The 12962-nt window shown below is 31.2% G+C and overlaps 2 protein-coding genes across 2 annotated transcripts; one reads left to right on the top strand and one right to left on the bottom strand.

Moving 5' to 3' along the window:
* Positions 1-5865: 5865 nt before the first annotated feature.
* Positions 5866-9659, top strand: LOC107420451 (carotenoid cleavage dioxygenase 8 homolog B, chloroplastic). Its single transcript, XM_016029413.4, has 6 exons — positions 5866-6200; positions 7023-7766; positions 7904-8097; positions 8490-8679; positions 8867-8969; positions 9197-9659. The coding sequence occupies exons 1-6, from the start codon at positions 5898-5900 to the stop codon at positions 9340-9342; spliced, it is 1680 nt and encodes a 559-aa protein (XP_015884899.2). The 5' UTR covers positions 5866-5897; the 3' UTR covers positions 9343-9659.
* Positions 9660-9850: 191 nt separating this feature from the next.
* On the bottom strand, positions 9851-12519 carry LOC107420450 (probable transcriptional regulatory protein At2g25830). Its single transcript, XM_048475059.2, has 7 exons — positions 12021-12519; positions 11762-11928; positions 11451-11512; positions 11013-11169; positions 10595-10872; positions 10258-10378; positions 9851-10109 (listed from the first exon to the last, which is right to left on the bottom strand). Exons 1-7 carry the CDS (start codon positions 12121-12123, stop codon positions 10017-10019), a joined length of 981 nt encoding a protein of 326 aa, XP_048331016.1. The 5' UTR covers positions 12124-12519; the 3' UTR covers positions 9851-10016.
* Positions 12520-12962: the final 443 nt, after the last annotated feature.

Below are 12962 nucleotides of genomic sequence, written 5' to 3'. Positions count from 1 at the left end.
AGATACATCATTTAGGTGGGTAAAAATCTTCTTAATTGGTAGTCATTCAATGTTATATATATATATATGTGTGTGTGTGTGTGTGTGTGTGTGTGTGTGTGTGTGTCTATGTATGTATACATATATAATATAGATTATATATATGGTGTGTAATGTGTGTGCATGTATTTCTGATATCCATAATGATGGTTATATGCAAGTGGTGGTTGAATTCGTTATGTCCATATATAGACCGAGATTGACATATAATCATCACCACATTCACAATTGGGATTCAATGCTTCAATTCCACGTTACGTGAGGACCCCAAGGGAAATTGTTTTTTGTAGGGAATGAGAGGGAATTATAATGATTAGAATTTATAAAATTTAAGAGAAGGCTTGAACTTTTGTTTGCCATGTGGAAGCGAAACTCCATATTGAAATTAGAAAATTTTGTGGCATGAAATATTGAAAAGGAACTAGCTAATAAGCAAAGGGTGGCAAACATGCTGGCCCAGATGGCACATGTCATCGACTTCACAGGTCCTCATGTTATATACTATAAAATTTTGTAAGAGCATCAACTTGGGGCTCCCACTTTCCTAAATGGGTATGGACTAAGAAACTCAGTGGGAGGAATATTTTAAACCCAAGCTTCTGAATCATGAATTTGTGTGTTGTTCATGGAAAACATCATTATTTGTTTTGGAATTCAAAATGGCCCCAACAGTACCTGCTGCTTTGTTTCTTCTCCACTTTGAACGGCCAAATATTCCATTCGCATAATGTTTTTTACTTTTTTATATTCTCTCTCTCTCTCTCTCTCTCTCTCTCTCAATTCCTTGAAATTTTTCTCTTTTTGGACTTACTCATGTCCATTTTTATTTGTTCTTTTTGATAATTATTTCTATTTTTGTGAGTTTTGACGCAACGTTGGAGCAAAATTATTCTGGTTTAATAATTTTCTTACTTAGTAAACAAAGTTGGTGCATTAATACAATTCTTCCATTGATTTTGGTGGGTTCTCAATGTGTGAGGCTGTATTTAATTGAACGTTTATTCTCTCATTGAAATCTTTTGCATTTCGTAAAGATATATATTGCAATAAAAAAAGGATTATTTCTTTGAATATTTACTGTACAAGTGCTGATTAATTGGCTTCTATCCCAAGAAGTATAGAAATAAACAAAATCCCCCTTTCTTTTTTTTTTAACTTATAAATCGAAATAAAGGTTTCAATTCTGTACAAATTTTGTTTAATAAATTAACTAGATGCATTTGATACATAACAATAGCTAGGCGCATATATATTCTATTGTTTGGTTAATTAAAAATTATACAGAAAATATATATAATTTAAAAATTAAAATACAAAATTTTTGGATTTTTAATAGAATCAAAGTTTAAAAAATAATGTTAAGGATATTAAAATATTCACTAAATTTGTTTACTAAATATAATAGATTATGTGATAGCATTTAATTGGTTTATTTTTTTAATTCATTCTAGTTAAATTTTACTTTTTCATATTTAAATCATACGGATATGTTAACCAATAACATTTTAATACATATTATTTGGTAAATAAATTTAATAAACATTTTGTTACCTATACTTGCAGCATTATTGAAGTTTAAATTTAGAGTTTTGTTTCAACAAAACTTTCAGTAATATATGACAATTAATGAGAATTGATAACATTTAATTATGTATTGATCTTTTATTCTAAAATCATAATTTGGAGTGAACAGTTTTGGACAGTCACTCTTATTACCAAATGGTATAGGTTCCATTAATAATGCTCATCAATGATAACAAACAATATATATATATATATAAATTTATTTTGTTTGAACAAGATATAAAATGAGATTAAGAAAAAAAATATATATATATTTTTTGATAAATAAATAAATAAATATATATATATATATAAATACAATTTTAATTCAGTTAAAATATCATTATTTTATAAGATCTGAATATAATTCAAATCAATAGAACAATCGATTATTTTTATTTCAAATTAATTTTTTTTTACTATATTTTAACTTTAAATATGAGTAATTACTATACGCATATATATATATATATATAATGATAACTGAATTAATCACAGATCACTGACTAGACTTCCATTTGCAACATACAGGTGAAAGAATTGAGATGAGCAAAAATAAATAAAGAATTTTCTATAAAACTTGATTACTCACTACAAGTAGGATAAACAATTATTCGGGAATACTCAAAAACATTTTTCGAGTTTTAGGCTTAGAGTCCCGGCCGTCACTCCACAACGAGCCAGTGACGTAAGAAAGTCCTAATCGTAATCGATCGAAGAAGACTATTAATTAAGGGCACCATTCTCGTCATCATTTCCTCTATTATTTTATTCTTATTATGTGTTCGAATTTTTCACACGTAGTTTCTTTGACATTCCATTTTGTATTTCTAAAAAAAAAAATCTTTTTTTTTTTTAATATTTGGAATTTAAAATCTATATGAAAAATAACTAACAAATTAAATTGCCACCTGAATATATAGGACTCACTCCTGCAATTATACCATATGTAATTTTCAGATATTATATATGCACAAATTCCATTCAGCATATTCATTTTTCCCATCAAATTGTAAATTTAATCAAATTCTAACAATCCACTTACAAAACAAAAATGTTCACAAGAAAACTGAATTTTGATCTAAAACTTGTGAAGATAAATTTTACTTCTTGATACAAAAGAAAATTCATAAGTTTAATATTATTGTTTCTTCAAAAAATTGTTTTCTTTTCATTTTTCCGATGTTTACTTTTTTTTTTTTTCCCCACTCATGAATTTCCGAACTATAAATAAAGGTTTAAGGTTGACAAAGGATGATGTGATCGGTATATACAATATTCCTTTATGAGTGAAATTAATCAAAGATTCTATTCACTATTTGTCATTTTCTCTTTGGCTCAAGCAGCTGTGAGGAAAGCGCTAGCTGCCACACAACTTTCGCTTGCATTCATGTGAGAAAACTTAAAGATGCTCCACCCTTTTCCTTGGCATTTTTACGGTCCAACAACTAAAAAGGAAAATTTTAGTAAAACTAATAAATAACTTGTCCATAAATTAGGTAACATCCATTAAATATGTATAAAAAGTAATATTGTCGCTATAAATTGTGTAATTTTGTCATAAATTGTGTAACATGAGAGTCGCACTGTAGCCTAACCTCTCTTCTCCCTCTTTCATTCCCACATTAATTATTTGGCTCTCTCTTTCTTATTGTTAGAAAAAAGTTTAAAAAGTATAAGAAAATAACTTTTACGATTAAAAGTCAACCATTTTTCAACCAAACATTGATTGACAAATCTTACATCCCATGAGGGGAAAACATGAAATAATATAGGATAAAAATATAATAAAATGCACATATTTTATTTTCCAATGAATATTTTTGGTGAATCATTTTCTTATAGCTATATATATATATATATATATATATATATCTATAGGTGTTTGAGTAAAATGAATAATGATGTTTATTTTCAAAGAAAAAAAAATGATGTTTATTTTACATAAGCAGGTTATACTTATCACACTATTGGGTATAGTAATAAAAATCACATCTGTTTGTGTTACAGAATTGAATAAAATTATTAAAAATTATGTTCAATCATATTGAGTTTAATTTAAAATACTTCAATTTAATTGGTTTAAATTTAAAATAATCAAATTCAATTCTACAATACAAAAAAGAAAAAAAAAATCAGTACTGAAATCCCAAAGAATAATAATACTTATCGCCAACTATATATATACCAACTATATATATATATATATAGGAGTACCTTCACCAAAAAAAAAAAAAAAAAAAAAAAAAAAAAAAAAAAAAAAAAAAAAGGAGTACCAATGGCTATGAGAAAAATAAATAATGATATTTATTTTATTTATTATTATTATTATTATTATTATTTTACTCTAATGTAAATAAAAGTGCGTACACGTTTTTAGTTTTCCTTTTCTCTCTCTATTCTCTCTTACTTCAACAACCTTTAATAGTTCGCCCATAATTCCATTCAAATCACTATTCCGAAATAGCGTATGAAAGCCGATGAGCTTCATGAGGAGTCATTTTGTGTTTGTCGTTATCAACGATATTGAGTTCTACACCTTTATTTCCTGGAATATTTCCATTTTCTTTGTTTTTCTCTTTGTTTGATATGCCCAGCTAAAACATGAAACTTCATGGCTCAAAAGAAAGGAATATACTGTTAATCTACTGGACCGGTCAGTGGGCACTTCATTTACGGATTTACCCAAAAAAAAAAAAAAAAATTCATTTACATAATCTTTTATAGTTAATCGAAACATCAAGTGAACTAAAAACATATAATGAACATGAACTGCTTTCTATGTGATATATAAATTAATATTATTAAATGTAAATAATAATGTACAATTAATTTTAAATTTTCAATGGTAATATACATAGAAATTATTTATGATTATTAAAGATTATTTTTAATTTTTTTCAAAAAATTATTTTTTTGAGGAATAAATTTTTAGAAAACTTTATAGTGTCGAAAAAAATTTAAAAATTAATATATACTTTAATAATATCTAGACTGCATTAGTTTAGTATTCATTGTAAACATATTTTGGAGAGCGAGTTTTAAAATATTATCTTATGTAATATGTTTATTTTTACACAATTTACATTTTCATTGCAGATGCTATAAGTTTTTTTATTGAACAAGTTCCCAAATAGATGGAAATATAGAATTTTTTTCATCCTTATGATCGGACAATAAACCTATGTATATCATATTTTGGGATTTAAAAAGAAACAAAATGAGATGGATTTTACTTTTTCACTACTTGTTACAAAAATACGTGAGGACAAAGAAATATAGAATGAAAATAAACACAAGCTATTTCACCAAAAAAGAAAATAAACACAAGCTAGAAAATTTTCATTTTTTTCCCTAACAAAAAAAAAACTTCAAGGAAAGTGAGGAAAAAGATTTATGAAAATTGGAAAATCCATCTCATCATGTGCCTGCAAATGCCAGGGGGAGTCATCATTGCATTATTAATGTCAACAATTTTATCGAACACCAATGATCAACCAAAAGTACATATTCATTTCAAAAGTAAAAACTTAAGGTATGCTTATATAAAGAGGAAATCTCTCGTGATGATGCTTTGATGAAGTTTTTATCAAGACAATTTTTATCAGCTATGAATCTTTTTAAGAGTGAATCTAGTATATTAAAATTTTAAGGATAAAATAAAATTTATATAGATCTAAATGTATTTTTAAATTTTAATTTTTAATAGGATTTAAAAGTTAATGAAAAGTCTCCTTTATCCTGCCATCGCCAACCACGGTAATTTTAATTTTTTCAATTTTTAATAATATGTATTAAAAAAAAAGAGCTAATAATTGAATACAAACAAGTGAAACACCTCAGCTAGAAAAAAGAAATCAAAAAAATGAAATTTAAGGCCACGAGGGAAATATTTCGAACTGATTAATTATTAAAATATTCATATAACTAGTTAATTAACTGCGTGGAATATTACGCTCATATGTACTGTATGTCAATCCCCATACCCATCATGTAGCTAATTATATGATCATTGAGATGAGAGGTTTGTAATAAATGTATAAGTTTGCAGGTTGCAACACTGGATCATAGTTTCCATATGATATAAAATGTCTTGTAGTGAAAAAGAATCCCACCAATCAAGATACCAACCATGTACATGTAAACCTTTGTTATTCTCACACTATTTATTTTAACAATAAATAATAATAATAATACTTTATTCATCCCCTATAAATACCATGCACCACCTCTCCGTTCTTTAACCCTTATATATCTCTTCCACCTCCCTCTTCTTTACTTAATTCACAGCTCTCATGGCTTCCATGACTTCTTCTTCTTCTTCCTTTGGAAACTCCATTTTTTTGCCAACACCAACAGCTTCTGATAACCTGGTCAGAAACATTCCATTCTGTTTTGAAACCATTCCCTTTTCCAAACACAAAGTCCGCAGGTTGACAATAACCAACGTTGCAACCCCATTGCGACCAACCTCTCCTCCTCCAGCAGATAAAGAAATTGAACAACGTAAGTTGAGCAGCCATGCTGCCTGGACCAGTGTGCGCCAAGAGAGATGGGAAGGAGAGCTTGATGTACAAGGAACAATACCTCTCTGGCTGGTACGTCATATATTATTCATTTATACAACCAGCTAATTTCTTTTTTATTTTATTTTTATTTATTGTAAAAGCTTTTCAAAATAAAAATAACCATTTCATGAGATGAGAGGTGGTGGTGGTGGACTTACCTTTGGAGACGAGTAGTGCAGAAAACCGGCATTGTTTGGGAAATTTCTTTATTTTTTATTTATTATTTTATTTTATTTTATTATTATTATTATTATTATTTTTTTTTATTTTGTTACCGCGCGATGTAGGATTGTCATCTAATTGAAGGAGAATATTTGTCGTATTGAATACTAATAATGTTGTTTTATTTATGTGGACATTGTTGAAGCATTCAATTAATTAATTCATTAACTCACAATCAAATATCCCGTCATGTTGTCGTATGATGTGTCACCAAATTAAAGAGAAAATAATATATAGTTATTGTATATTCCTCATCTTGGTTATTGTTTTTTTCAATAATGCTAAAAAATGTTCACTGGCTACAACATATAATTCTATGACTTGTTCATAGTCATATATACTTCTTTATGTTATTTTATTTTTTATTTTATATGCCAGGCGGAGATTACGTGTCAAAGTCTCATTCCAAATCCATTTTCTATTAATTTCGATATATTATAAAAAAAGATAATAATAAATCTTGAGTGATATAATACATCAAAATAATAATATATATATATATATATATTTAGTACAGAGCATAATAATAATAATAATAATAATCAATACAATCTTAACCACCATTTTTTTTTTCTCCGATTAGTACAGAATTTAATTTAATTTAATAAATGGACACTAATTTACATGCAGAACGGGACGTACCTTAGAAACGGTCCGGGCATGTGGCATATCGACGACTACACCTTCCGGCACCTCTTCGACGGCTACGCAACACTTGTCAAACTCCATTTCGAGAACGGCCGGGTAATCGCCGGCCACCGCCAGATCGAATCGGAGGCCTATAAGGCGGCCAAGAAAAACAAAAAGCTGTGCTACCGAGAATTCTCCGAGGTACCTAAGCAAGACAACTTCCTATCCTATGTAGGGGAGCTGGCGAGCTTGTTCTCCGGCTCCTCCTTAACCGACAATGCAAACACCGGCGTCGTTAAGCTCGGCGACGGCCGCGTAGTTTGCTTGACTGAGACTCAAAAAGGATCGATAATAATAGACCCCAACACGCTCGACACCCTGGGGAAGTTCGAGTACAGCGATTGTTTAGGGGGTTTGATCCACTCGGCGCACCCGATCGTGACCGAGACGGAGTTTTTGACGCTGTTGCCGGATCTGGTTAAACCGGGATACTTGGTGGTGAGGATGGAACCGGGAACCAACGAGAGGAAAGTGATCGGCCGTGTTGACTGCCGTGGTGGACCGGCGCCGGGGTGGGTTCACTCTTTTCCGGTGACGGAGCACTATGTGATCGTGCCGGAGATGTCGCTGAGGTATTGTGCTCAGAACTTGCTCAAGGCTGAGCCCACACCTTTGTACAAGTTTAGGTGGCACCCTAATTCCAAGGCATTTGTGCATGTTATGTGCAAGACTAGTGGCAAAGTTGTAAGTTCACACCTCCCCACTTTTTCTCTTAATTTTCTGTATATATTTTTATTTGTTTAATAATAAATTAGATGATATGATTTTTCCGTTTAATAATAATATAATGGGGGTACGGGTATGAATTATGTATATATAAGGTGGTGAGCGTGCAAGTGCCGTTGTACGTTACTTTCCATTTTATCAATGCTTACGAAGAGAGAGATGAAGATGGGAGGTTGACGGCCATTGTTGCAGACTGTTGTGAACATAATGCGGACACCACCATTCTGGATAAACTCAGGCTACACAATCTTCGTACTTTAATGGGTCAAGATGTACTACCAGATGCCAGGTATACATATATATATATATACACACATACATAGTTGTAATGCTATGAGAATTTTCATTTTCTAAATGATCACTCAAATCTATATATCCATTATTATTATTGTTATTATTATTATTTTCTTACTTGAGGGTGGTCTTTATAAAGTTTTTATGTGCCATTTATAGACTATAATCAAATAAAAAGAAGAAAAAACAAAAAAAGATTTCATGAGTGCATGAAAGTGAACCCAAATACAAGAACATCTCATGGTCCCCTTTCCGAATATAATTCCATTCTTGAACTAAAGTTGGTATGTGAAGTTATATATATATATATATGTATGTATGTATATCCTTTTTCTTGTTAATTGAATTAATTGGTTATATATATATATATATATATAAATTAAACAGGGTTGGAAGGTTTACCATACCACTGGACGGTAGTCCATATGGGAAATTGGATGCAGCATTAGACCCAAATGAACATGGAAGAGGCATGGACATGTGCAGCATCAACCCTGCATATTTAGGCAAAAAATATAGATACGCTTATGCTTGTGGGGCCCAGCGTCCATGCAATTTTCCCAACACACTCACTAAGGTAAATATTCCATTTCCATCCTCCATTTATGTCTAGAATTATCAATCAATAATGGTTTCCCTTTATTGTTGTTGTTGTTGTTGTTGTTATTATTATTAAAACTTTCTAATTAGAATTTGATTTAATTATTATAGCTTGGGATGTGGATAATAATTAACTCATAAGTTAAAATTTGGAATAATTACAGATTGACTTGGTGAATAAAAAGGCTAAGAATTGGTACGACGAAGGCACGGTGCCGTCGGAACCTTTCTTCGTGGCTCGACCTGGGGCAACAGAGGAAGATGACGGTGAGTTTAATTAAACACGTAGTTCTATACTCTACAAAAAGACGTCCTAAATAATTCTAGTTACCCTCTACAAAAACCATTTCATTCCTTGAACCGATTGGGCATATGCTAATTGCTCTCAAGTCTTGAGAGGTGTCATGTCCAGCCATCAACTCCGGTTAAAATTATACTTTTACAGTTATATAATGTAAATTGTGGATTAATTTTACTTAAATGGATGGCTACAGGCGTGGTGATCTCGATGGTTAGTGAGAAAAGTGGAGATGGATATGCACTGTTATTAGATGGAGCAACCTTCGAAGAGATTGCCAGAGCAAAGTTTCCCTATGGACTTCCATATGGGCTGCATGGATGCTGGGTGCCAAACAAGTGAATTGACAGTATTAAATACTAGCTTCGCTATATTTCTAAAACTGAAAGTTTATTCAGTGATCGACAGCTGCAAATATATGAATTCACCAAAAAGACAGCTACGAATATACGAACCTCACGTGCATTAGATATGACTTTTTGGATACGTACATTGGGATGGTATACAATATGAGGAAGAGCAATGCAATGGAAAAGAAAGTATGTTCATTATAGTTATTTTATTTGGGGATGAGTAATATTGTTGGTGATCTATTAATTATGTAAATCTTCCAGAAGTTTGAGAAATGAAAGTTGATGAGTGCGTATTTTAACTGTAAATTACATTTCGGTTAGTAAATTGATAAGAGTTTACTAGTGGATGTACTAGAGAAAAGAGTGATCTGTTTGCCTCCAATTTGTAAAATATAAGCTTTATTATCCCTACAATGAGTAATTCTCTTATTCATTGTTCTTCCAGATTCAATAAATCTGAGAAAAGAATATATTCCTCCACAAGAAAGCAACGAGGGTAAGAAAACTCTCTTTTTTCTCTTCTCATTTAAAGAAATGAGAGATATATATTTGCAATTTAAAGGCCAAATCAAGAACAAACCAGATATATGGATACAATTCCTCCATGGAAAAAACTTGGTTCAGTTGCTGATATGATAACTATCATTAGCTTTAGAAACTTGATCACTTCTGATCGGTATAAACAGCATCGACATCATCGAGTTCAAGTAATTTGCCCATAAGTTCCTTGTTCAAATCCAAAGCCTCGTCATCTACCTGAAATTAATCAATCTTACTTGTCCCATTTTCACTCACAGTAAGTAGAAATGAAAATGTAATATATATTGAATCTCAAACAGGAGTGATAAATTTAAACCTCGCGTTTTACAGTCATGCAAATTAAAAGCCTAGCTGTAAGACATACCCCTATAGTGTTTATTGGAATTAGCTCAGACCCATTATCAGTCTCAAAATTTATTCCTTCCAGGCGTAGTTTTTCTAGTATCGTTGAGTAGTTCTCTGACGAACTCACAATTTTATAGTAGCTATCAGAAGAAAGCAAGAAAGTGATCAGAATTCTGTAGGATCTGGTACCTTAATTTTCATAACTGAAACACAAAGAAGATGGCATACAAACAATGCAGGTCATAAAAAAACTGTCAGTATATTCAGAATAATTACAGACCTATTACAAATTAGAAGAAGTGAAACTACAGCAAGGAGAATAGACATAGAAGAATAATCCTTATAATGGAAGGTACCTTTCTGATCTATCTTCTTCAGTATCATCTTCATACACTGGAGGCTCTATAACATCGTCGGCACCAGCATCTAATGCAATGCCAAGGAGCTGATCCTTGTCAGCATCTGAGACCTTTATATTAACAACTCGAACACGTCTGAACTTGAACATAACAGATCCAGGATCTGCCATTTTCCCCCCACAATCCTTCACTACCTCTCTAATAGCTGCCACAGATCGGTTTATCTTATCTGTCAAGACTTCAACTACCATACTAGCTCCTCCAAAACCATATACCTGAACAGTCAAAGATACTAATTATTTAGCAAACTATATCTACTTAAATGTATTAGATGTCTGAAACAGAAAAAAACCAGACCCAATTCATCAAACATGAGCATACGCATGATAACAGCACCAGCACCAAATATTTCAACCTCATAGATTTTCTCAATGTAAGCTTCTTGTCCTTTCTCAGAAGCCTTCTTAATGTTCCGTTCTACAATTTCTTTTGGTACATCAAGCTCCTTGGCTTTATCAAGAACGGCTGCCAGGACTGTGTTTGATATAGGGCTCGGACCACCTTTCTTTACACTGCATCGTTAAGAACACTAAACTTTGTCAACATCTGACCCCTTACATCAAAAGAAGGAAACCTATGAAGCCTACCAAAGAACTGCCATTCGTATTGGGGAAACATGGAAAGAAATCAGTTTTGCTCAGTGAATGTTAAAAATGTAGACACATGGACTCACAGCAAAATAGTAAAAAGGGGTTAAAAAATCCAAAGTGCATTTTGCCAACAATAACGGTAACAAATATGTTCTGTACATAGTGATTACAAATCAATCCGTGAAAAGTATAAACCAACTTACGCAGATACAACTTCTTTTCCAATCCTTGAATACAGCTTTGTCTTCTTGGCATCTTGAGCAACCTGCACTAAATTGTATCACCTTCCACACATAATATAAATACTCCAAATAAAATAAAGATAACTGATTAAATAGAAATTTTTACGACTTGATCATTTAGCAAAAGGATCCACAGACATAAACAACAAATAGCACCTAAATGAAAAGGAAACGTTTTGAAAATAAATAAATGTCCAATGGTAAATAATCACTAATTGGGATTTTCGTCGAACAGGTGGTATTCCAAAGAGAGAGAGAAAAAAAGTGCAAACCTTTCTACCAGCGATTTTGCTAGAACGCCTACCCATTGAGAGAGGAGTGAAGGTCCATATGGTTCTGGCTCCACCACTGCTATATCTCACTCTATAAATCGAAACCCACGAAGACATTGATGATATCGCTGACGAAGACGATAAGTTGCCGTTTAGCAAGCCGGTCCCTGAATCACGAATAATCAATTTAACAGCCATTTTTCTATTTTTGAAATAAAAATAATAATAAAAATTGAATTTGGCATTCGAGAAAAGGTACTTTGCAGAGTCAATGAGTTGAGGCATTTGGAGGAAACTCCATTAGAGAATCTGTGAAGAAAACGAATTGCTCCAAATGCTCTGATTGACGAAGCCGAACTCATTTTTTGTTGCTTTGCTTTTCTCAGCTCCTGCTAAAAGTATGACTTTTTTGTTTTCTTCTTCTTCTTCTTCTTCTTCTATCAAATACTACGAGACTTACACTTTCCAGATTGCAAGAAAACAATGAGGATGCATAAAGCCTTCCCTCTCACTGGCCCAGACGTTGAAAACCGTTATTTCCCCGTTTCTAATATAGAACGATATTTGGAATTTTTTTTGCCCAGACCAAAAAATTCATCAATAAATAGAAAAAATAAATTTATTTTAATAGTATTCCAAATCAAAATAAATAGTCGTAATTAATTATATCAATAATTTTTGAAAATTTCCTATTTCGCGTAACATTATTTTGTCTAAAAGAAAATTTACAGATTAAAGTGAGTCTGACGAAATGGATATTTTAATGATTGAGTATAAAATACCCATGTTCATGCGAATACGATTCAATCACATGAAATGTGGGAAGATTTTGAATATTTGTAAATTAGATAATTTGTTTAAAAAAAATAAAAAAATCAAAGTGAGCCTTGAGTCAAAATACAAAAAATGATTAGTGTAATTTTCTTTTTTCATACTCTTTTTCATCTTTTTTATTACCTTGATTGGACCTGCCAATAACGATGGGCTGCTTCCGAAAACCTTTTTCTTTGGGGTGTGATATGGTTTGGTATTCTAAATACACCACATGAAAACATTAAAAATTCTTTCATTTTCTAGGATTTTCTGCTTGTTTTTCTTTAACACATATATTTTATTTGAATTTAATTATGTTTTTAAAAAAATTATATTGATAAAATCGATATACATTACCTATGACATTGATAATTGTTAAAATTAAAAA

Source organism: Ziziphus jujuba, chromosome 5 (genome assembly GCF_031755915.1).
Source record: "Ziziphus jujuba cultivar Dongzao chromosome 5, ASM3175591v1".
Lineage (NCBI taxonomy): Eukaryota > Viridiplantae > Streptophyta > Magnoliopsida > Rosales > Rhamnaceae > Ziziphus > Ziziphus jujuba.
This window is presented reverse-complemented; position numbering and strand designations above follow the sequence as displayed.